This window comes from Balaenoptera musculus, chromosome 17 (genome assembly GCF_009873245.2).
Source record: "Balaenoptera musculus isolate JJ_BM4_2016_0621 chromosome 17, mBalMus1.pri.v3, whole genome shotgun sequence".
In the NCBI taxonomy this organism is placed as follows: domain Eukaryota; kingdom Metazoa; phylum Chordata; class Mammalia; order Artiodactyla; family Balaenopteridae; genus Balaenoptera; species Balaenoptera musculus.
This window is the reverse complement of record NC_045801.1, coordinates 25,593,481-25,620,908: the sequence shown is the minus strand read 5'-3', so window position 1 is coordinate 25,620,908 and position 27,428 is coordinate 25,593,481. Positions and strand designations below refer to the sequence as shown.

The 27,428-nt window shown below is 34.7% G+C and overlaps 1 protein-coding gene across 3 annotated transcripts in view; it reads right to left on the bottom strand.

Annotated features, from left to right (window-relative positions):
- The window catches only part of CSMD3 (CUB and Sushi multiple domains 3), a 1,196,954-nt gene that overhangs the window by 470,648 nt on the left and 698,878 nt on the right, over positions 1 to 27,428 (bottom strand). For all 3 annotated transcript variants that reach the window (XM_036830958.1, XM_036830959.1, XM_036830960.1), the window contains 2 exons: positions 4,573 to 4,755; positions 2,450 to 2,776 (listed from right to left, as the gene is read on the bottom strand). In XM_036830958.1, coding sequence (XP_036686853.1) covers positions 2,450 to 2,776; positions 4,573 to 4,755 — 510 coding nt within the window. The remainder of the gene's footprint in view (positions 1 to 2,449; positions 2,777 to 4,572; positions 4,756 to 27,428) is intronic.

The window sequence follows — 27,428 nt, the reverse complement described above, 5'->3', positions numbered from 1 at the left end:
AGGGGTATTTACAATTTAATATTATATACATACTGCATGGGTACATGCAGTTATTTTAAATTTTTTCACTAAATCATCACTGTGATATTGTTCATAAATTATATAATTGTATTATCCAGTCTCCTCATTTTTAAGTTAAACAGTATAAAATAATATTAAGGTAAATTCTAAAATATATAAAATCTATTTTGTAGGTACACTTATTTCTAATTATTGTTTTCTGTTGTGCTTTTAAAAAGCTCAATATCGATTAAGCCTGGTTGCTCCTATATATAATGCCTGCTGGATAATTTTTCAGAAAAAAACAGTCAATAGGAAGCACTGAATATAAGAATTTGAATATAATGGTTTAAAAAAAAAAAAAAATTTGAATATAATGGTTTAAATTATTTACTAGAGAAACAGAACAAGGAACAAGAGGCATATTTCCATAATACCTTCAAAATACTATAAATATTAAAGTTAAAAATATTATGCATTTAAGGGAATTCCCTGGTGGTCCAGTGGTTAGGACTTGGTGGAGTCTGGGGTTCAATCCCTGGTTGCAGAACTAAGATCCCGCAAGCTGTGAGGCAAGAAAAGAAAAAAAAAAAAAATATATATATATATATATATGCATTTAAGACAACATAAAAACTGTAAATAGATCAATGTATATGTGTCTATATTTATACAAATATATGAAATATTTTAAAAGGGACTTACAGATAAAGCAACCATTTTATACAGCATGTCTCTCTGACACATGTCACAGCTAATTCAACTTTAATGATGTGCAATTACATGTTGACAACTTATTAGTGACAATATTCACTAAGAGTGTCACTTTGAAAAGACAATAACGGCATTTTGTTATTAACTGACAAAGCTCAGCACTGAACAGTTTGGGGCAAGGGTGAGGGTGAGGGTGAGGGGGGTGCAGTGCTTTTTTAAAGAGCAGGAAATTAAATCCTATTATAATGTGACACTTAAATAACTCATCAAGTTGGTCAGAATCTGACAGCGTGTGGTAGCTTTGAAGAAAACAATAAAAATCACTAGCATTCTACAGCTTCAGGTAAAACATGTGCACACAGAAGCATTAGTATGTAAGTTTGTTAACTTACTAAGGTATTTTCTCATTTATGTGATTCATCTTTTTGCTATATTTACATGTTATTTTCAGAAAAATAATATTCATCCTTTTGAAATACAAAAGATATGGGTGATAGACAATAGCTAAATAACCTCGAAGAATTCTTAAATCTAAAGCAATGTAATAAATTCAATAATAGAATAAGAATTGACAAGGGAATACTTCAGAAGACACCTAAACAACAACTGTTAATGTTTATTGAGTATTTATTAGGTATATATGCTGAATTATTTACATGCATCACCCTATTTGCTCTGATTAAATAAAATTCATATTTTATGGCAAGATGAAAATTTAAACATAAAATTTTTCTCTGCCCTCTTGGGCTTCTTCCTTCCTCTTTAGTGTGTATTGTTCATCTGCATTAACCAGACCTCCTTAGTAGATAACATTCCTTTTTAATCTCATAAGGGATCACGATGACCCACTACTTGCTTTGGATGTGCAGATCTGGATTGTGTAAACTGTTAATAGGTCATTTGACTATAACCCTTTGTCTCAAAAACTTACATAACTGTGCTTTGACCTCTAACAGGTGGAACAGTCCTCAGAGCTTTCTGAAAGATTGTCTCCCAGGTTATAATCCACAGGTTGGCTTGGAAAAAAATGTTCATTTCTTTCTTAGATTGACCACTGATTATTTTTTTCATCGACAGCTCCTTACAAAAACCCAGTATGACTTTATGGATGAGAATACTGAGGTTCTGTTATTAAACCTAAAAGTGTAGCAAAGTCAAGATTTGAAGTTGCATAGTTTGACCTTAGAGCTGATATTCTTAATCACTAAGGTATTTTCCCCCCGTAGCATCTTTGCTAAGTCAGCTCAGTAACCTACTGCCCCAGAATTAGTGATTTCCTTCTCTGTGATACTTTGATAGTCTAGCTAATTTTGTCTTTGGAATTATAACTCTGTGTTGTCATTATTTGTTTAAAATCCTCTACTGGTTTATGAATATCTTGAAGGAAGGATCTATCCCCCTTTTATGTTTGCATACCAATAACAGAGCAAAATATGTTATGTACAGTAGGTTTGAGATTATGCTTATAAGATTTAATAGAATAAGCTAATACATTGGTTGATATAGTAATTATATTTGAAATATATCTCCTTAATATCAGGCCTCTCACAAAGAGAAATGACACAGTAAGCAGTAAAAATATGGTTAGAAATCAAGGGCTAAAAGACTGTCCCTGATACAAATTATGTATATGACTTATTCAAGTTTCCTATCTGTGGAACAAGAGAGCTGTTTTGTATGATTCCTTTCTAGCTCTAATGTGTAGAAATATGTTATATGGAAAAATTAAACTTACTGTTATAAGTGATGTTAAAGCCACGTCCTGACATTGAGTGGTCAGCTTGAAATTCCAATCGTAGTATATGACTATTACTAGTAAGATGAGAAGGCACCTCAGCCCCAGTAAAGGTTCCAAGAATTGGGGAGTCTGGAGAGTCTCCATCTTTAACAGCAAGGAAGTCAAACTGGGATTCCAGATCAAAGTCATTGAAAGAAAGGTGTATCCGACTCCCCGGATCAGAGATTATTGTCCAGATGCAATTTAAATTATTTCCATACCCTTCTGGATAATCAGGAGAAAGGACTGTTCCCATTGGTGCAGTAAAGTTAGAGAGGCAAGGAACTGTTAAAATAGGAAGATTATAAACAATAAATTTTCAAATTTATTACCTCAAATAATTCAAATTACCTCATTTTGCCATAGCCAACAATTATAATAATCAATTAGCAGTTTGAAAAAAATAATATTAAACAATATAATCTATCTTATAAAACAGAAAAAAACATGTTATTGTTTGCACATCATTAAGGAAGGCTACTAGTACTTTGAATTACTGTATGCTTAAATATGCACAAAAATATAATTGGAGTAATAACAGCAATTTATTTTGACATTTATCATGTCCATGTTAGAGTGCAGTGCAAAGTTTTAGTTTCTGTGCTTAAAAAAATATTGGAGAAGTATATAGACATTTCCAAAGAAAACAATAATGCTCACGAAATGACTGAAAACAAACACACACAAATATTATGTAGGTATTAACATAACTGGGATAATACAACCTGGAGAAAACTTGGAGTGAGGGCAGTAACTAGGTGAACTTCACTTCTACCATGGTCATGGGATGCTCTGATAGCTTATAACACAGATAAGGAGATGAATTAACACTTATGATAGCTGCCACTAGGGGCTAACGCTGGAAAAAGAACTAAATAAGAACTCCCATACCATACTAAGGTTAGTCTTTATTTCCCCTCAGATTTATTTTTTTAGCTTTTAAAAAATATGATTTAAAGGTTCACACAGAACATTTAGAAAGTAGAGGAAGGATTAAAAAAAAAGATCTATTACACAGAGGAAAAAAAGATAATATATATATATTAGAAAACGTTTGGCCTCCACTCACTTTAAAAGTTCTCAGTACGTGTTTAAAAATGTTAAATATTTTTAAAATGTTAAATAATCAACATTTTCAATAAAGGAATATGTGTGTTTTGCAGCACAAATTAAAATTCAGATAAAATGCAGGTCTTGAAAACTGCTAAATTTTTAAAAAACCAGTTATATATTGAAGTAAAGTTTGTGCTAATGCCTTTGTAGGGAATAAAGGATTTCACAAATGAAAAGCATGATCATTATAAGTTGGATACAGATGAAAAGTCATATTTTAAAACAAGAAAATTATTTTTTACTTTCATGATTATGAGCTTATATGTTATCATTTGTAATCAAAACTAAATGCAAAATTTTCAATATTGCATTCACACCTGGTAAGCTGTATTTGTTGGTAATGAAGATAGTATTTAATTTAACCTAAAAGTGCATCAACAGATAAAACAAATTATATTTTTGTTGCAGCTAAATTGGAACGCTTTAAAGTATGTGAAGAAACACACTATTTTAATCCAAGCATATTGTATATCACAAACATTAATGAATTTTATTCTGTGCAATATAAATAAATGGCACTTAAGCAGGCATTAGTGTGAGCATCTACAAGCAAAAATAAGTTAATGCATTATACATAGAATATAAGCTTTAAATATTTTAAGTGTTTCTGATTGCAAATAAGCATATACTATCTTGTTAAAATAAATGAGCCTAATAGAATTAGCTCAGATGTATAATTTCCGTAAGAAGTATTCTATCTATAAAGTATAAAATTCCACCAATAAAGTGTTATGAGGACATATGTAGATTATACTTTGCCATTACCAAGTGAACTGTGCTAACTTTATTTAAATCTGCAATGAAATTTATAATTTGGCATAAGCACACTTGTTAAAGATAATGTTGAAAAGTGCTACTCGTTCAAAAATAATTACACAGTTCCAGTTCTTTGCAATTAATTACAAAAGCAATTATATGCAAGGACAGGGTAACATATGCTATCTGGAAGCAAAGCATTTGGTACTCACAGATGCAGATGGGTATGTTTGCAGACCATTGGTTATTCTCTTGACAAACAATGGATTTCTCTCCAATTAATTCAAATCCAAACTGGCATTCGAACCTTAAAACATCACGATTAGAAAATCCATCACCTTCTCTAATTCCATATAAGGGTGTACCAGGATCACCACAACTTTCTTTTTCAATTTCTGTAAAAATAGATGATATGTCAGATTTCAAGGCTTTCAGGCATATGATATCCATACAGCAAATTTAAGAGATGTACACTCTCTATAGCCAAGGTATTTCAGAGCAAAAGATGAAAATGTTCTCCAATCTTAATTTTCTCTTACTACTGTTATGGACATAATTTGAGGAAATGATCTTTAGGGAACAATTAGTGCATTTCTCTCATTTGGTAGATAGGGAAACTGAGGTTGTTGGAGCTAATGCGGTTGTTCCTAACAGAACAATTACGAACAAGATTCAGATTTTCTGTTTGTACTACATACATACACACATATATATACATATGTATTTTCCCCAAATCTCAAAAACTTTTCTTATTTTTGTAATCTGTACATGATACAGGAAATCTTTAGATTGAAACCAGGACACAAGGTGATATTCTCTGCCTATGTGCTCTCAAAATGATTAGTGAATACCCTCCACACAGGATCTGCCACACTCCCTAGTACCTGTTGGTGGAATTACTTCCCCAGTTAGACTCCCCAAAAAGCTCCTTATGTCAGGAATCAATTTTGCATTCCAAATTACCCAGATATGTTCCTCAACAAATGTTTTGTGGATGAATTAAATTGAAGGAGGTTGAAAAAAAAAATCTCTTAAGAGCACATTAAAACACCCTTCTGACATGTGCTCAAGGAAACTCCAAATATCTGGGATCTTCCTTGTGAATCTAGGAATGTCAGTTGCAGATTACTGTGGTAATTGTTTTGGTTTTTAAGTTACATGAACTCACATTAATACAGTCATCCTCAAACAACAGCAAAAAAATTTTAATTTAAATTTAAAAAATAAAACTTTGACAAAGTTACGGTCTCTCTTGACACTCCAACAATCACACATTCCTGGTTCTTCTGTAATCTACTAGCACCAATTTGTTGTGTACCTTTCCAGTTCTTTACACATGCTTTTATAATAATACACATATATATGTACTATGTAATATAAACATCTGTATTTTTGTAAATGTAAAAATTCTCTTCACAAAATCTAGGTAGTATTGCTTTATATATATATAGTAACTTGTATTATACTGTCAATATATTCTATAACTTGCTGCTTTTTAACCAAACAATAATTTTGGAGATATTTTTGAATGTCCTTGTATCCTTAGCAGAAAACATAGTTATAATGATTTCTTCAATACACTGCATTTGATTTGATATTTGTTTTTATATGTGTCATAGTGACACTGGTCTATCATTTTTCTTGTGCTGTTCCTATCCAGACTTAACACCAAGGGAAGAGGTTAGCAATTTTCCAACATTCACTAGTCTTTTAGACTAGTTTGTATAACAGGAAAATTGGATCCTTGAGTGTGACAATTTGCCAAAAATGCTGACTGAGTCTGGTATAATTTTGAGATAGGTATCTGACTACCATTTCAATATCTTCTAAGGTTATTTTACTATTAAAGTTATTTTTGGGGGGGGGGTAATATTAGCAACTTATATATATGTTAGAGAAGTGCAATTTTCCAAAGTTTCCAAGTTAGTAGTTTAGTAGTAATAGAATTGTGTTACAAAATCTTTAAATATCGCTTTACAAAGATGTCATAAACTTTCTCACTCCCAGTGCTATTTATTTGTGATTAGTCTTCCCGTTTTCTTTGCCTCATACTTACAAAACATTGTCAAATTTACTAGTCTACTCAAAGAACCACATTTTGCTAATCAATTCTATTGTTTTGATTTTATTTAAACATCTTTCGTTTTTATCTTTTTGGATTCCACCTTCAACTCTCTTTTGCATTATTTTGCTATTCTTTCTCCACCTTCTTGAGCTGAAGTCTTAGGGTTTGTTTTTTTATTAGTTTATTTTCAGCCTTTCTTGTTTCCTTAAAAAAAATGTTTTTTAGTCTATAAATTTTCTTCAGAGTACTGTTTTGATATTTAGACCTTTTTTTGTTCACTTCTAAATAGTCTATAATTTCCATTTTGATTTCCTCTTTAACTCATAAATAATTTCAAGGTGTTTTTAAATGTATGGGTCTAGGCTATCATTTTGCTGCTGATTTCTAATGTTATTGCTTTAGTATTCAGTATAAGTATATCCAGCCTCACAGAGGATAAATCAGTAAAATATATTCAATTCAATTTGCTATATTTGTCAAATTGAAATTATATGACCTTAATTAATTTTGTCTACCCTCTGTGACAATTTATAAAAGAACTGTGTTAGAAACTTGCACAAGCCTCTTAGACAGCCTCATCCACCAGAGGACAGAGAGCAGAAGCAAGAAGAACTACAGTCCTGCAGCCTGTGGAACAAAACCCACATTCACAGAAAGATAGACAAGATGAAAAGGTAGAGGGCTATGTACCAGATGAAGGAACAAGATAAAACCCCAGGAAAACAACTAAATGAAGTGGAGATAGGCAACCTTCCAGAAAAAGAATTCAGAATAATGATACTGAAGATGATCCAGGACCTTGGAAAAAGAATGGAGGCAAACATTGAGAAGATGCAAGAAATGTTTAACAAAGATCTAGAAGAATTAAAGAACAAACAAACAGAGATGAACAATACAATAAATGAAATGAAAAATACACGAGAAGGAATCAATAACAGAATAACTGAGGCAGAAGAACGGATAAGTGACCTGGAAGACAAAATGGTGGAATTCACTGATGCAGAACAGAATAAAGAAAAAAGAATGAAAAGAAATGAAGACAGCCTAAGAGACCTCTGGGACAACATTAAATGCAACAACATTTGCATTATAGGGGTCCCAGAAGGAGAAGAGAGAGAGAAAGGACCTGAGAAAATATTTGAAGAGATTATAGTCGAAAACTTCCCTAACATGGGAAAGGAAATAGCCACCCAAGTCCAGGAAGCACAGAGAGTCCCATACAGGATAAACCTAAGGAGAAACACGCCAAGACACATAGTAATCAAATAGGCAAAAATTAAAGACAAAGAAAAATTATTGAAAGCAGCAAGGGAAAAATGAAAAATAACATACAAGGGAACTCCCATAAGGTTAACAGCTGATGTCTCAGCAGAAACTCTACAAGCCAGAAGGGAGTGGCATGACATATTTAAAGTGATGAAAGGGAAGAACCTACAACCAAGATTACTCTAACTGGCAAGGATCTCACTCAGATTCGATGGAGAAATCAAAAGCTTTACAGACAAGTAAAAGCTAAGAGAATTGAGCACCACCAAACCAGCTCTACAACAAATGCTAAAGGAACTTCTCTAAGTGGGAAACACAAGAGAAGAAAAGGACCTACAAAAACAAACCCAAAACAATTAAGAAAATGGTCACAGGAACATACATACTGATAATTACCTTAAATGTGAATGAATTAAATGCTCCAACCAAAAGACAGAGGCTCACTGAATGGATGCAAAAACACGACCCATATATATGCTGTCTACAAGAGACCCACTTCAGACCTGGGACACATACAGAGTGAAAGTGAGGGGATGGAAAAAGATATTCCATGCAAATGGAAATCAAAAGAAAGCTGAAGTAGCAATACTCATATCAGACAAAACAGACTTTAAAATAAAGAATGTTACAAGAGACAAGGAAGGACGCTACATGATGATCAAGGGATCAATCCAAGAAGAAGATGTAACAATTATAAATATATAGGCACCCAACATAGGAGCACCTCAATACATAAGGCAACTGTTAACAGCTATAAAGGACACTACACTACAAACAAGCTGAAAAGACAACCCTCAGAATGGGAGAAAATATTTGCAAATGCATCAATGGACAAAGGATTAATCTCCAAAACATATAAACAGCTCATGCAGCTCAATATTAAAAAAACAAACAACCCAATCCAAAAATGGGCAGAAGACCTAAACAGACATTTCTCCAAAGAAGATCTGCAGGTGTCCAAGAGGCACATGAAAAGCTGCTCAACATCACTAATTATTAGAGAAATGCAAATCAAAACTACAATGAGGTATCACGTCACACCAGTTAGAATGGGCATCATCAGCAAATCTACAAACAACAAATGCTGGAGAGGGTGTGGAGAAAAGGGAACCCTCTTGCACTGTTGGTGCGAATGTAAATTGATACAGCCACTATGGAGAACAGTATGGAGGTTCCTTAAAAAAACTAAAAATAGAATTACCATATGACCCAGCAATCCCACTCCTGGGCATATACCCAGAGAAAACCATAATTCAAAAAGACACATGCACCCCAATGTTCATTGCAGCACTTTTTACAATAGCCAGGTCATGGAAGCAACCTAAATGCCCATAGACAGACGAATGGATAAAGAAGATGTGGTACATATATACAATGGAATATCACTCAGCCATAAAAAGGAACGAAGTTGTGTCATTTGTAGAGACATGGATGAATCTAGAGACTGTCATACAGAGTGACGTAAGTCAGAAAGAGAAAAACAAATATCGTATATTAACGCATATATGTGGAACCCAGAAAAATGGTACAGATGAACCAGTTTGCAGAGCAGAAATTGAGACACAGATGTAGAGAACAAACATATGGACAACAAGGGGGGAAAGTGGCAGGGGTGGTGTTATGAATTGGGAGATTGGCATTGACATATATACACTAATATGTATAAAATAGATAACTAATAAGAACCCGCCGTATAAAAAAATAAATAAAATAAAATTCAAAAATTCAAAAAAATAAAAAGAACTGTGTTAAAGTACCAAACAGAGTATGAATTGTGCCACATTTCCTGGTAGCTGAATCAAGCTCACTTACATAGTTCAAACCGCATTGTGTCGTTCAATTTATTCAGCACATATTTATTTGAGAACCCATGATGTGCCAGATTCTCTTCTAGGTACTATGTGGACTAGATCAATGAATAAACAGAAAATAATTCCTGCTCTTCGGTGGTGTATATTTCATTGGAAGTTCACAAATAGTAATAAATAAGTGTTATTTTAGAAGGTGATGGATGCTCTGATGGGGGGTGGGATGATGAGCAGGGAATAGCAGGGCTAAAGTGCTAGGTTATGGTGGGATGACATTGTTGTTAGGCTCAGAAAATTTTATCACTCTTATACCTTACTGAAATTGTTTCTGTTATTGAAAGATTAGGTTATTCTTCAACTGAAAATGTCTCTCTTTTGCCCTCAATATTGAGTGATAATCGGTAAGGTATAGAATTTTAATTCAGAATTATTTTCCCACAGCATTTTGATATTTTTCCCTGGTCTTTTATCCATCCAGTATTCCTGATAAAAAAATATAACAAACTGATTTTAATTCTCTTTGTAATTAATCCGTTCCCTGCTCCCTCTCTTCCCTTCCCATAGTTGTTAGGATTCTTTTTTAGACTTGCTGTTTTTAAATGTCACTATCATCTACCTAGGTATCGGTTCTTAAATTTTTTTTTTTAACTTGGTACTTGATAGATTTCTGCTGTCAAATAACTTGTAACTTTTTTTTTTTCAGTTCTAAGAAATTGTTACCATTATTTCTTTTAAAATATTATTTCATATACACACTCATCTCTCTGGAACTCTTTCACATTAAACATCAGAACTTTCAGATTTAGCCTTCATGTTGCTCGATCTTTCAAATTTTCATTTTTAAAATTCTCTATTCTGCATTCTAGAAGTATTATATATGTAAAATATGTTTATATATTATAAATTCAAATTTATTAATTCACTGTGTACTTTTATCTAATTCCAATTCAATCTATATACTGAAAAATTATGTTATCATTTCTTGAATATTTAATGATTTATTACTTTTTATTGTTTCATAACCTATTATCTTTTCATGTATACAATTTCCCCCTTTATTTTTGTGAGGATATCTAGTATAATTATTTATTTTTTTTTTCTTTTTACTGTTTCCTTGGGTACAAGCAGAAGTGTGCTTCAAGAGCAGCAGACTAAAGTTTCTTCTGAAGCAGCATATTTGAAAATATATTTGGTGAATCATAATGGTTGTCAAGCTTATGATGAAAAGTGCAGGAGGGATTTATTATTTATTTATTTATTATTTATATTATAATATATATATTATATATATATAATATTATAATATATATAATATTATATATATTATAATAATAAATAAATTAAATTATTTATTATTATTTGGGGGAAGAACAAAACAGCTGGTTTTGAACAAGCTGTCAAATAAATGTTTTTATTTGCTTGCTTCTGTAAACTTCAGGCTTATTTCTTCTAATGTCAGAATCATGTCATACTTCTAGGTATAAATTATCTCCTCTGTTGATCTGTGGTGCAGTCCACTTTTATGGTCTTCATCCTGAGTTGGGATGAAGAGCCCTCTTGATAATTGCATTCGACTCCGATTCCATGTCTGGACATTTGGCTCTGTAGCTGAAATATTTTCCTCTGTAGCAATTACTACAGTTTCTCAGGATTGCCAGTGGCCTCTTCCGTGGTGGCTTCTGGCCCTGATGAACAATGGCTTCCTAGGCAGAAGCTACAGCAACAGCAGCCAATGGAGGCATTGGTTTATGAAATTCTCAGCTTACCTCTATATTCCATATGTGTGTGTGTATATATATATGTATATGTTTATTTATATTTATTTATCTCAGAGATCCCCTATGGCCTTATAATAACTGAAATGTTCTCTTCCTATTCTTAAGCATCAGTGTATATTTTTTGATATGTTTTCTATCATCTTTGGGTTAGCATTGAGAATAAGTGCTTACTCTACTATTTTGAAACCTTATTTTCTTCTTTGCTACTTTAATGCAAAATTCTTTAAATCAAGAATATATTTTCAAATGAAGGTGTAATTTTGAAGCTGCAATACTCTCTTAGACTGAAAGACAATAGGCAGTAAGGAAAATAAACACATACCTACTGTATATCATTGCCTTTGAAATTTTTTTCTATCCAGGAGGCAAGACTAATATCTGAACAAATAATTCATATGCAACATATCAGTGTTATAATAGAGTTTTGTACAAAAATCAATTATTAATAATAGCTGCTATCATTTATTGAACATTGAAATTGTATTGACATTGTGAAAACATTTTTTTAAACACATTTGTTATATAATTTAATCCTCATAACAACCATATGATGGAACTATTGTCATCTCTATTTACAGACGAGAAAAATAAAGGTCAGAAAAGTTAATTAATGCTATAGACTGAATATTTGTGTCCCCTCAAAATTCATATGGTGAAACATAATCCCTGATGTGATGATATTTGGAGGTAGAGTCTTTGGGAAGTGATTAGGTCATGAGGGTGGAGCCCTCATGAATGGCATCTCTGCCCTTATAAAAGAGGACTTCAAAAGGCTCCTTGCCTATCCTGCCATGTGAGGACATAGGGAGAGGACAGCCATCTGTGAACCAGGAAATAGGCTCTCACCAAATCTGCCAGCACCTTGATCATGGACTTCCTAGTTTCCAGACTGTAATGTTTGTTGTTTATAAGCCACCCAGTCTATAGTATTTTTGTTATAACAGCCAAAACAGACAGGACGTTAACTTGCCCAATTTCACAAAACTTATGAATAGCAGAGTTTAGGGTTTGTCTGAATCTAAAGTCTTAATCACCAAATTATTGCAAAGAAATTTCCATTCATTAATTACCCATTTATGAAACATTTATTTAGTTTCTAATATGTTTCAAAAATAATACTAGGCACTAGGGATATAAAGACAAATAAGATGTAGCCTATGCCTTAAATGAGGGCACAAAGGAGGTACAGCAAAGTCCCCTTGAATCGGAGGTTGGCAAATTGGTAAAGGTTTCACAGAAGAGGTGACCCTTGAACTATCTTAGATTTATTTCACTGTGTGAACTGGGGAAGAGTAAGGAAGGAAAGGTATCCCAGGTGGAAGGAGAAGAGCAGTATCAGAAAAGATACAAAGTCTTTTCCCTTCTCTTTCTTTAGGTGGGGTGGCTTGGTTGGGGTTAGGAGGCTGTCTGATCCATTTAAGATACTATAAGAGAATACCATAGACTGAGTGCTTTGTAAACAACGGAAATTTGTTTTTCACAGTTCTGAAAGCTGGGAAGTCCAACATTAAGGTGTCAGCAGATTTGCTATCTGGAGAGGGCCGATTTCCTGGTTCACAGACATATGTCTTTTTGCTGTGTTCTCACATGGTAGACAAGGGGCAAGGGAGCTCCTGGGGTACTAATTCCATTTATCAGGCTCCACTCTCATCACTTAGTCACCTCCCAAAGGCCCTACCTCTAAATGTCATCACATTGGGGATTAGGTTTCAAAGTGTGAATTTTAGGGGGACCAAATATTCAGCCTATAGCAGAGGCAGTGATGGTGGTATCAGGAGTTGAGGAGGTAGTGAGGTCAAGTAAGTGACAGTGTGGCTAGAGGCCAAACAAGTAGAAACAAGGCCAAGGAAGCAGCCAGTAAGGTTGTAAGATTAAGTATATATTATGGGACTGTGCAAGTCATAAATGTATTGAGGATAAGGGTAACTAGACTTCTCACTATCAAAAAGGGGATGTGGAAAAAGGGAAGGCTACAAAATTCTGAGGGGTTGAACTAAAATTGGAGAAATTGGTGTTAATTAATGTTTAAAATATAGATATACATAGATAGAGATGACTGTGTGTATTATGTCACACATAATGCACATGTATTTTCTAGCCCCATCCACTGAGTCCTAAAAGCAATAAGTACTCATAGCAACAAGTACATGAGTGCCCACATCTTGGTGTCCAAATACCATTCTTCACTAAAGGGAACCAGGAAGTCTGCTTCCAGGGTTGGTCAAAGAAAAGTACAAGACAAAACTGGAACACCTTGTTCTGTCAAGAAAAGTGCTTAAAGAATGATGGGGACACATCGAAAAGACATAGAGGGCAGCCTGAAGGAACTACACTAGCCATTCTAGGGCAGCTTAATCATCAAAACAACGATAATGATGGATTACAACTAATTGAATAAAATTCAAATGCATAAATCCATCTGATATAAATAAATGGGTAAATAAATGGAAGAGTAGAGAACACTCTGTCTCCATGTAGAATGACAGTTAAAAATGTGGAATTATTAAAAGTAAAAAATCAACATTTGACAGCCATCACAGAGATTTTGGATTCTGGTGAAGAGAATCCAAAAGGTGAAACTGGTCATGTTACCATGGAAAAACCCAGAAGGCACTAATTTTACTAGGTGATCAAGGATCACATAACCAGTGTGGATTATACTGACATTGCCTCCTGATGCAATGCACTAAAATAAGGAGCATCATTTCTGTCAAGAATGCATGGCTGAGGGGACTTCCCAGGTGGTCCTGTGGTAAAGAATCTGTCTTCCAATGCAGGGGACGTGGGTTCGATCCCTGGTCAGGGAACTAAGATCCCACATGCTGTGAGGCAACTAAGCCCACGTGCCACAACTAGAGAGAAGCCTTCGCGCCGCATGGGAGGATCCCGCGTGCCGCAACTAAGACCCTGATGCAGCCAGATAAATAAATAAATATTAAAAAAAAAAAAAAGAATGCATAGCTGAAGTCTGGATATGAAGAAAGATTGGATGGACCCAGATTAAGGGACATATTCCAGAATGAAAGGCCTGTATTCTTTAAAGCTATCAAGGTCATGACAGACAGGGGAAAAATGAGGAACTCATTCAGATCGAAGGAAATGAAAGAGACACAACAAGTAAATGCACTGAAGTTTCATGGGTTGAATCCTGACAAGAAAGGAAAAAGAGACATTTTGGGGTAGTGAAATTTGAATGAGGTCTGTGAATTTTTTGGTAGTGCTATATCAATGTTGATTTTCTAATTTACTCCTTGCTATTTTGGAATTGCACTCCTCATTAGTCCATAAGCTTCTCCTCAGCCTTTGTTTCCTAGGGAACCAAAGCTAAGATAAGTGACTTAAAACTGGCAAACAATTAGTAAACAAGGTAAGGGACTAGGCTATCTAAAGGTCTCAGAACGATAAGATTATTAGCTGCCATTATTGAGAGATTATTATTTGACAGGAGGTTTGCTAAATACTGTAACTCTGTTTACTCATGTATCTCTTATTGCAACACTGAGAGCAAGGCACTATTTATTCTATAGGTGAAAAAATGAGGTTCTGAGAGGCTAACCAAGGTCAAATATGTAGAAATAGCTCAAGTGAGTTTCTACTCAACATCTACTTGACGCCAATGACCACACTCTTTTCCATTGTTCAATGTTGCTTGAGAGAAAGGATGGAGAGAATACGGTGAGCCAGGCACTGGAATAATGCAGGAAAGAAACATATGAACTTGATTCCAGTATTGGAACAGAAAACACAGAAACATTAATTTTAAGAGAGGTTTTTGTCTTGAATGCTTCAACACACTAATCCCACCTTTATGGTAGCAGTGTGATTTTAAAACTATTCGGATCTCTTCAAATTCCTTACTATGGAAGGCCTTTATGATCTAAACCTTTGCTGTTTTTCCCACGCAGTCTGCCACCATTTTCCTACTAGCCTCCTAAGTGCCAGGCATGTCAAGACACTCGCTGTTCCCTTTCACACCTACATGACCTAAGGCATGACATCTCAGCTGGGACAGAAGACAACCTCCCAGTTTGTAACACCTGGAGAAATTCCTATATGTCTCTCAAGGTCAAACTATACCTCTTCCATAAAGACTGCCCTGAGCTTGTAACTATAGTCACTTGCTTCCTTCTTTGGGTTTCTATAGGCCTTAGGAATACTTACATTGGTCCATACATTTTACTATAATAATTTATTTACTCATTTGTCTCTTCCCATGAGTTTTTATTCCACTTTGCATTTCAAGTGTCTATATACACAGTGATGACAAATATTCATATATCATTTATGTGTCAGGCAAAGGTCTAAGCACTTGTTACATTTAACCTTGACACAGCCCTATGCACCCCAAAGAGATAAGTAACTTGCTTAGAGTGACACAATTTTAAATGGCAGACCTGGAATTTGAACGCAGATGGTGGTTCCAGAATATGAGTACTTACACACTATACCTTCTCTCAGAGCCCAATGGTCAAGAATAGTTGTGGAATATATCAAGAAAGAAGGTAGGTAACAAAAATTAGCATACAAAAGTATGTGGTTCTATTAGTAAACCATATAGGTGATCACAAATTCTCATAGTTATACAGAACTATATATACAGAAAATCATAGAGTAACACATTCCAGCTATGTCTTTTGAATGATTTAAATTTTATAGTTGTCTTATAATTACAGGAAATTTGTGCTAGATATTTTGTTTACCCCTCGAGAACAATTCTTTACCCTCTACTGCCCAGAATTTTGTGCCCCGAGGGTGGGAGTAAAGGCTGAACCACATCGACCCATAATAGACAGGCTCCTATACTACTCGACTTTCTGTTTGTGTAACCAGTGGTCAGGAAACAGACCACACTGGCAGGAGAGAAGATGAGAAGGCTGGGAGGAGAGTGCAGTAGAGGTATGTTCCCCCATCTTCTTCTCTGCCAGATCAACATGGAATGGCTGTGTTCTTTTTTACTGAAAGACACGCTTATGTCAGGCTCTCCTCTCCATACAGCTATCCTCTGAGCGCTACGAAAGTGATAATGGCTCCCCACTGTCACCAGCCATGGATACTGCATAGCCCCTTGTTGGTTTCCTTAAGATCTGCCCACACATGGGCAGTGTGAAAGTGCCATTTGTTACCTGCGTTGTTCCTGACTGATAGAATACAACTCATTGAAAGCTCAATGCAACACCAGGAGAACTTAGATAGCATCCTACTGATTCTGGATTTTATTATCTTACGATATTTTGTTTCTTCGAATATAAAGTGGGGTTGAGATTTCTTTAACAAATGTTGCCTCCGGTGGGAGTCACCTAAGTACTGTGCATCATTCACAACTAAATTTGGAGAGAACAGAATGAGTATCCATTCCCAGGGTAAGAGGCTGGCACCCATGGAGTAGCAACCTGGTTCTGCTGTTTCTCCCTGCTGTGGAGGCAAAGAAATCAGAAACTGGAGAAGAGGTGCTGAACTAAATGAGGATGAGAGGTCAGATGAAATTTAAGCAGAGCACTTGGGAAGGCTCTCCTGCAGTGAGTTGAGAATAAAATAGGAAATATAGGTTTAAATGGCAGTGGTTGAAATTTGTAGAGCAGGACTCTTTCAACACCTTTTTTTAGTGATCAAATAACTTTGATCCTTGATGCCTAAAGTAATAGACTCTAATTTTAAATTCAATCAGATTTCCAGCCAAAAACTAACATCTGGCTTTAAAGTGACATGGAAATTCTCATTAATCAATCTCTGACCTGACAACAGTTGACACTGTAATTCAAATACTTCACAGAGGAACTGTGTAGGTTAGAAGAAAGTGATCTGTAAAACTTGCAGTTTTGCTGATTCTTAATGTTAAGAAGCCTCTTGGGAATCTCATTACCTTAGCAACAGGCTTACAAAGGTCGTGAAGTACAGAATCATGCAGCTAAAAAAGACCTTGTGAGTTAAACTCTGTCTCACCTTCAAGGATCTCAGACAAATGAGACTACAGTCTCATTTAAGGAGATTTTGAGAAGGAAAGCTATACCTTCCCAGGCAAAGTAATGAAGGACATATTTGCAATAATGTGTAAAGTGTTTTACAATCATGATGAAAACACTGACATTAAAAAGTATATGCATTGCCATGTGTAAAACAGATAGCTAGTGGGAACCTGCTGTATAGCGCAGGGAGCTCAGCTCCGTGCTCTGTGGTGACCTAGATGGAAGGGATGGGAGGGGGGTGGGAGGGAGGTCCAAGAGGGAGGGGATATATGCATACATATAGCTGATTCATTTTGCTACACAACAGAAACTAACACAACATTGTAAAGCAACTATATCCCAATTAAAATAATAATAATAATAAATAAATAAATAAATAAATAAATAAATAAATAAATAAATAAATAAATAAATAAAAGCTTCAGATTAGGTACAACCATTTAATAAAAAATCCAGAATTTTTATCCTGAGAAAAGACTCCCAAAGTTTACCATTTTGCATAGGGCTGGTGTAGAAGAACATCTTGCAGCAAGTAATTAAATAATATACTGTTTTGGCATACTGTAGAGCAAATAGAGGCACTCAAAACAAATAAACAAACAAACAAACCCTACTCAATTCTTAATCCTATTTCACCTTAAAAATTATTGAACACCTTAATATGTCCAATAGAATTAGGAACTTGTGATAAAAACAATGAGCTTTTCTTTGGTTCTAAATATGATGCTATTTGACATATCATTAATTTGGAGATGGCGAACCATTTATATTCTGTCACCTTCATGCCCAGGTCTCAAATTTGGAGGATAACTGAGGGGGCTATAGTTAATGTCTGTGTATAAAATGACTTTCCAAGCCTTCACAGTTGCCATGGTCTGAATGCATTCTGGCGAAATTCAAAGATGATGCCATTAGGAGGTGGGGACTTTGGGAGGTGGTTAGGTCATGAAGGCAGAGCCCTTATAAATAGGATTAGTGCTCTTAGGAAAGAGGCTCCAGAGTGACCCCTTCTCCCCTTCCACCATGTGAGGAGGACACAGCAAGAAGGCACCAGCTATGAACCAAGAAGAAAACTCTCATGTTGACCATGCTGGAGCCTTGATCTTGGATCAGCTTCTAGAACCGTGAGAAATAAATTTCTGTTTTTTATAAACCACCCCATCTCTGCCATCTCTGGTATTTTGTTATAGCAACCAAACCAAACCAAAACAAAACAAAAACAAAAATGAGAAAACAACCTAAGACAATAGGTATGGAACCTACATGACCGCGGATTATATAATATTTTCCTCCTGCACAGTTATTTATCAGATTTTTTTCTGGCCATGGCTTTCCTGGGATTTTGTGTAAGACCCTACTTAACAATTATAACTCCACCCTCTTTCTCTCTCTCAAGAGAACTTGTTGGAATACAAGAGAATGGGACTAAGGTTGTTTTTCAAAAATGACTAAGTATCCTCTCATTTAATTAAAGAGAAATAAATACAATTTTAAAAATTAAGTGAAAGAAATAAAAGTAAATAGATAAAAAAAAGATAAACAACACCACAATGAAACAACTTCAAAACTGAGAACATTAACAATGCTTAACCCAATAGTTCCCTAGTGTATACATTTATTTGATTGTACAAAACAATTTAATGAGACTAGGTAGGAATCCACTGAAGAAAAAACAAAAAACACTTCTTGATGTTCCTGATGATAATGAAGTATCTTAGTTCAGGGAATTTAAAGGCTAGTCTTACTAACTTAGTATAATCAATTAATCTCAGTTCAGTTTTTACTAAGGATCCACTATGTACCAAAAGCTGTGCTAGGAACTATGGCCACAAAAAGGTATATGTCATTATCTTGGCCCTTAAAAAAAACGCATGGTACATAAGAGCTGCCAAATAAGTGAATTCAGGATATATAGATAGATAGATATCTATCTATATATCTCTATATCTATATATAGATTTTAAAAAATTTCTTGACACATATTTTTAAGTAAAAGAGAATGAACTATGCTCTCGTTAGCACCTATGCCACAAAATGTAAATGTTTTAAAACTCCAAAATGATTTGAAAAGTGCATTTCCTATATATTTGAAGATGAAATGTAAAGTTACAAGTAATCCCTCCTTGCTGACTTGCCCTGAGGTAGTATCCTTAAAACTTGACCCACTGTTTATACTTAGGGTCCTTCAAAAGACTTTCTTAGCATTTGCCTTAAATTTGCAACTAAGTACAGGGTCTGTGGCAAAAGGACAACGAGGAGGGCTGATTGAGATTAGGAAACCCAGGAATATGCTCAAGGGCATTTTTATAATAAACATCTCAAATCAGTTGATGCCATCAACCAGTAACCCAGCTAACTACAGATAGTGTCATTATCAATTTTTTCAGGGACAGAGACCTTACTCATTTATATACATTCATTCTTTCATTTGTTCATTCAATCCTCTATTAGTATGTTCATTCAAGAAAAACGTATTAGAATTGTACTATATCCCAAACATTGGGAATGTAGAGGTAAGACAATCTATCACTGCTTACCAGGAAAAGACAAGTATGCAGATATATAAAAGTATGATAAATAATGTAGTTTTAGAATAAGATATATGCGAAACATGAGAAGAAAATGAATAATTCTGCTTAGGAGTTGAAAGGCAAAATGATTCTACAAACTGAAATATGAAGTAAAATTAGGCAGATCTGCAAGGATGTGTGTGATTGGGGTTGGGGTATAGGGTGTGTGGTAGTTTGTGACATTTCAGGTAGAGGAAACAGTTTGATCAAAGGATGATAGTGTGAAACATCACATTTGGAGAAATTCAAGTAACTCAGTATGGCTGGAGTTAGGGTGCAAGAAGGGTAAGGTAAGAGATGAGGATGGAGAGATGAGGGGTACCCTGTGTACACTCTGAAGGACCTTTGACTTTATTCTAAGCAGAGATAAGCCATTGATAAGCATTTTGATGATGGACACCCCCAAAATATTCCACATATAGCAGACACACTAATCTCTTGTGAAATAAACGAAATATGCTATAGAGTCAATTAAAGAGACATGACCTCACTCCCTTTGGGACTTAAAGTCTAATACTGGAGCAGAAAAATGGAAGTATCAGGAAGCATTCCTTTTTATAAGAAGACTCAGTATAGCATTGTTCACTTCAACCTCACTTAACCCATCTATTCTTTAAATATTTTCTTTTGAAGTACCCTGAATGAAAGACCAAAGTGAAATACAGATTTTTGTCTAAATCTCTGTAGCTACCTGTTTAAGAGTTTGCAAGCAGGGATAGATCAATATTTTTTGAACTATAATAGCAATCAAAGTAAATGGATCTTTCTTTTGAAAGTACCATAACTGTTAGCAGCCTAAGAACATCATTCAAAAACTTCTAAACATTCTTGCTCTTACTGTATCTACCAGATGGTCAAAGGGCGTAAATTATTTGGAGGTATATCTATAAATCAAGTAAGAAGAATCAACCATTCTTATTATTATAAAAGACAACACTGAAAAAATCCAGAGTGCAACAAATGAATAGAATATGGCTTTTGTTTTAAAAATAATAATGTTGATATAGTATTAGCCCTTTATGGAACTAAGTCCTGGGACTATCCATATAAGCTCTTTCAGTCAAAGAACAGGTATTGAGCACCAGTATGTGCTCAACTGGGGAGCTCCTAGATGAACTGGCCTGGGTGTTTGCTCAAGGAGATAAACATAACATTTAATCAGCATTTTGGAGCACTAATGATAGATATGAAAACAACAAATAAAACATAATACTAGGTTTCTGGGGCTGATTTCTTCATATAATTTGGATCTCGAAGGCTACTATGATAACCACTTCTCCATTGCCTTAGTCTATATTTCAAGCTCTGGGAGTTCTATTTTCAGGAGAGGACCCTATATCCATCATATATATTTTAGTTTGAATTTGAATTATCATGTAACTTCTTGCAAGTTATCTGCATTTTAACTCATCTCAAGTAGTAAGATGAATGACTAATTTTTAAAGTACAACTTCTTGTATCTTTTCAGAGTAGAATTGATAGTGTGAGAATGGAGAAGACTAAAGATTTTGGAGTAAAGAAGTAACACCTAAAACTAACCTGGAATCTATGAGAAAAGCAGATTCAAGTGAAAAACCTGGAGCTAGACATTGGAATAATTCAAGAAAAGTAAAGAGTATCAGAGTTGTGACCAAAACAGAGGTGAAAAATACCAGCGAAAGACAAATGATAAAACCTGTGACTTATTTGAAGTGGGAAGTACAGAAGGAAGACTAAAGGTTGAAAATGATTATAAAAAATATTTTCCAAAGCATGGGTTCCTTGAGTTAAGAAGGCTTCTGGAATAAAAAGGGGGCTTAATAGTCAAAAGAATTTATGATATACTTTGGAGAATGTTAAATGAATTTATGTAGCAATTTTCAATCTTTTAATGTATTAAACTCCATTGTGAAAGCTTAAAAGGGGTATATAGTATATGGCTATGAGTTTAAAACTGTTTTTTTTTTTAATCTGGTAGATTGAATATACACATGGAAAATGGCCAGACTATATATGACAACAGAACCTGACCCACTTGAGAAGTCCAGGGAGCCAGACTACAACCTCTGCAGCAATCGGTCAAAAACAGTCAGAACTGGTCAAAGACGGCCAACTTCCCTCATTTTTGTTCCCATCTCCAACTCAGAATCAATCAGAGAAAGCCAAATATGCTGCTCAGATGAATCAGATAAGATGTTCTGCTTCTAGCTAGCACACCTCCAGGTTGCCCTTACCAATAATTTCCATCAGAGCAAACTGGAGGCCTCGTTTGCTTGCTTGCTTGCTTTCTTGCTTGCTTGCCTCCTTCCCTCCCTTCCTTCCTTCCTTTCCTCCCTCCCTTCCTCCCTTCCTTCCTCTTTCCCTTCTCTTCCCTTCCCTTCCTTTCATCCTCTCCTCCCTCTCTCTCTCTCTCTCTCACTGTAAAGGTTTCCCACTCTACTGACTGCCTTAAAGTTTCTGCTAAAAGCAAGTGATGGCTGCTGACTCCCTTGGTACAGTAAGCTCTGAATAAATGATCACTGTTTTCACTTGCACGGTCTTAATTTATTTTCAATGACTCCAATACAGTTTATTTATATATACACACCAACATACACACATAAAAATAACTGCAAAATATGTTTCATAGAACAATGCATAACTCCATGAGTATACTATAAGCAATACACTCTGGCACTTTAAATTCCATTCCATTCTATTTATTTTAAAAAAATGCTGATTCTAACTTATTAAAATTATTTAATGGCCCACTAATAAATATGACTTTTACATTGCAAAGCAATTGTACACAGACTTTCTAAAGTTTATTTGACTCCAGAGTCATGTGTTCACAAATTATCTCTTGGGAATTGTTTTTGCAGATTACTACCCTTGGGAAAGGGTGTATACATTTTGAGTAGGGATTACTGGAAGAATGGGGATGTGATTAACAAATAAGAAAATCAGAATAAGAACCTGGTTTTTAATGACAGGTATTTAGTTCAACATAATTCTGATTAGGAATTACAGCTCAGAGAAACAGAAAAAAAGTACTGAAATCAACAAAGAAAAGAGTTTCATAAAATTCTACTTTTCTTTCTTGAAGCTTCTTTAAAGTTTATCCTTCCTCTCAAAGCAAGAATTTTGGTTTTCTGTCCTACTATCTACTATTAAATTGGAAGTATGCATTGGACAGAACAAATCTTAATAGAGAGAAAGTCTTGTTTATTAGAAACTGAAGGGACAGTCTAAATGCAGATAAAAATTTTAAAGAGGCTTAGTTCTCCCGGTTGAAAATAGAAGAGACTCCCTCTCACCTTCGTTTATCTTAGAGCTTTCACTGTAGAAAACTTGGAATTTTCAGTTCTTTCTGTCTTCTTCAAATGTGTATATAACTTTTCAAATGTTACATAAGCCACTCATCAGTCTCAAAGTGTAGGGATGTTTCCACAAGAACCTCTAAGCCATCTCTTTGAGATGTAATAATCAGGGAAGACAGCACCCATATCTCCCCCTTTCTGCGGGAAGGAGGGAACCTAACTTTGGTGGGCACCTTACTCCAAGTTGAAAAACTACCACCTGTCATAAAAATATGAGGGGTTTATTTTTCCTTTGGGTAAAGCCAACACAGATAATCATTCCATTTATAGGTGAATTTAGGATGAATTATGTGTGGCAAATGGTGCTGTCCAGTCGGTTTAACAAAGGACTATTTATCATTTATCTTTAGAACATGTATGAATGGATTATATCTAATTGACTATATGAAAGCATAAAATGTCTTTCTGTCTTTGCAATCTCTTTCATGGATTGCCTATCATGCACATCAGATCCTGGCTTAATGCTTATTAAATAATAAAACAGTTTCCTTTACTTACAGTTTCTATGGTGAGGTTTTCTGGGTTAGCAGGAGATTTTGTTTTTAATTTTATTTTCCCAACAACAACCACATACAGAATTATAATTTTTCTCTTAGTGGAAAGTATTTCTATTTTTAAAAGTTTTGTTTTGTTTTTGTATTAAGGTTTGGAGGTGAAAGAACTGGATGTGGGAGAAATACAAGGAAAATTGGAGATATATACAGTGGACTATTGTGAAGGATGCAAAGCCTAAATAATCCCTTACTTCATGAGTATTCTTACATTATACAACATTAAAAATATATATATATATACATATATATATATGGTTTCTTGCTTGGAGTGGCTATAGTAGAGTTCTTTATGGTATAATATAGACTAGATAAGCCATAAATTCTCTTCTAGCCACATGATTCTTTTTCATATATTATCCATGTTAAAAAAAAGAAGATATTTTTCATGAACAGCTCCTTGACTCTTCCAAATGGCCTTTCAATCACCATATAATTGATTAAAAAAAACAGTTTGATGAAAAACTAGAGGAGTTTTAATTATAAAAGTTTAAATTAATCCTACCTTTAGGACTTAGATTCTCTTTTGAAATCAGCATTTTTAACCTTTCCATAAATTAATCAAGAAAATATTTTAAAGCAGATTTATATAAATGGCAAACTAAATATTTATATTTTAAAAGAAATGATACAAATTTTACTTTTACTTGTAAGCATTCTTAAAATTCTAACATGATTCATGCTCAAATTCTCCAGAACAAATCTACTGTGTAAATCATGTACACAGCTATTATTTGCTTTATGAATTCTCATATGCAGGTGTAAAGACAAAGTCATACATCAACACTAAGATAAATATAGATACTCACACTATATCTATATGTCTTCAATAACAGGCATTTCATATTTATTTTATAAAAGCATGTTAAAAACAAGACATTAGGCTCAAAACAGACTCACTTGTGCTAAGCCCCACATCATCAAACCAAGATTTAATTACAGTTTCAGATCTCCTAGAAATGGAATCTTAAGCCAATCAATCAGGAATTACTTGATCAGCACTAGTTAGGTAATGTGCCTGATAAACCATCGCCATAACCAATCTGTTTTTTTGCCTAGTACAACTTCCTTGTCCCTGCTCTCTTCTGCCTATAAGTCTTTCATTTTGTACAGCTCCTCGGAGCTCCTTTCTGTCTACTAGATCAGATGCTGCCCAATTCATAAATCACTAAATAAAGCCAATAAGATCTTTAAAATTTACTCAGTTAGTATGCAGAACACTATGATACTGATGAAAGAAACTAAAGATGATACAAATAGATGGAGAGATATACCATGTTCTTGGATTGGAAGAATCAACATTGTGAAAATGATTATACTATCCAAAGCAATCTACAGATTCAATGCAATCCCTATCAAACTACCACTGGCATTTTTCACAGAACTAGAACAAAAAATTTCACAATTTGTATGGAAACACAAAAGACCCCGAATAGCCAAAGCGATCTTGAGAAAGAAAAATGGAGCTGGAGGAATCAGGCTCCTGGAATTCAGACTATACTACAAAGCTACAGTAATCAAGACAGTATGGTACTGGCACAAAAACAGAAATATAGATCAATGCAACAGGATAGAAAGCCCAGAGATAAACCCACGCACCTATGGTCACCTTATCTTTGATAAAGGAGGCAAGAATATACAAGGGAGAAAAGACAGCCTCTTCAATAAGTGGTGCTGGGAAAACTGGACAGCTACATGTAAAAGAATGAAATTAGAACACTCCTTAAGACCATACACAAAAATAAACTCAAAATGCATTAAAGACCTAAATGTAAGGCCAGACACTATCAAACTCTTAGAGGAAAACATAGGCAGAACACTCTATGACATAAATCACAGCAAGATCCTTTTTGACCCACCTCCTAGAGAAATGGAAATAAAAACAAAAATAAACAAATGGGATCTAATGAAACTTAAAAGCTTTTGCACAGCAAAGGAAACCATAAACAAGACCAAAAGACAACCCTCAGAATGGGAGAAAATATTTGCAAATGAAGCAACTGACAAAAGATTAATCTCCAAAGTTTACAAGCAGCTCATGCAGCTCAATATCAAAAAAACAAACAACCTAATCCAAAAATGGGCAGAAGACCTAAATAGACATTTCTCCAAAGAAGATATACAGGTTGCCAACAAACACATGAAAGAATGCTTAACATCATTAATCATTAGAGAAATACAAATCACAATTACAATGAGATATCATCTCACACTGGTCAGAATGCCCATCATCAAAAAAATCTACAAACAATAAATGCTAGAGAGGGTGTGGAGAAAAGGGAACACTCATACACTGTTGGTGGGAATGTAAATTGATACAGCCACTAGAGAACAGTACGGAGGGTCCTTACAAAAAAACCCTAAAAATAGAGCTACCATATGATCCAGCAATCCCACTCCTGGGCATATATCTGGAGAAAACCATAATTCAAAAAGATACATGCACCCTGGTGTTCACTGCAGCACTATTTACAATAGCCAGGACATGGACGCAACCTAAATGTCCATCAACAGAGGAATGGATAAAGAAGATGTGGTACCTATATACAGTGGAATATTTCTCAGCCATAAAAAAGAACGAAATAATGCCATTTGCAGCAACATGGATGGACCTAGAGATTGTCATACTGAGTGAAGTAAGTCAGACAGAGAGAGACAAATATATGATATTGCTTATATGTGGAATCTAAAAAAAAGGTACAAATGAAATTATGTACAAAACAGAAAAAGAGTTACAGATGTAGAAAACAAACTTATGGTTACCAGGGGGCGGGGGGGGGAAGGAGGGGATGGACAAATTGGGAGATTGGGATTGACATATACACATTACAATATATAAAACAGATAACTAATAAGGACCTACTGTATAGCACAGGGAACTCTACTCAATATTCTGTAATGGCCTATATGGGAAAAGACTCTAGAAAAAGAGTGAATATATGTATATGTATAACTGATTCACTTTGCTGTACACCTGAAACTAACACAACATTGTAAATCAACTATACTCTAATAAAAATTAATTTAACAAAATAAAAAAATAAACTCATCCTAGGATTAAAATTGAAAAAAAAAAAAATGGAAGTGATGGTATTAGGAGGAGGGGCCTTTTGGAAGTGATTAAGTGATGAGGACAAAGCCTTCATGATGGGATCAATCTCCTTATAAAAGACACTCCAGAGAGCTACCTTGTCTCTTCTGCCATGTGAGGACACAGCGAGAATTCAGGGGTCTACAACTCGGAAAAAGGCTCTCACCAGACATCTACCAGTACCTTGATCTTGGACTTCCTAGCCCCTAGGACTTTGAGGAATAAATTCCTGTGGTTTATAAGCTCCCCATTCTATAATATTTTTGTTAGAACAACCCAATTAGACTGAGACAGGGAGGTAGCTAGAGAAGGTGCAGATATTAAAGAGAGTGTCACTTATTCTTTGTAAGCATAATACTTAGCAGTATCTTGTGCATGTGCATAGTATACTGACACACAGTATTTGTTGATTTGATGTGGAGTTTAGATTCAGGTTGTATTTTGGAAGAGGAATCATTGCTCATACAACCAGCAGGATTTTAGTCTTTACTATCTTGAAATCTTCTTTATCCCATACCTTTATTTGCATAGATAAGACAATAAAGCAATTGAAGATAATATAAACACTAGATCCCTTGTTAAATTAAAGTGAAAGATGCAGAGAAAAGAGTGATTTGATAATTGATATATGGTATTAA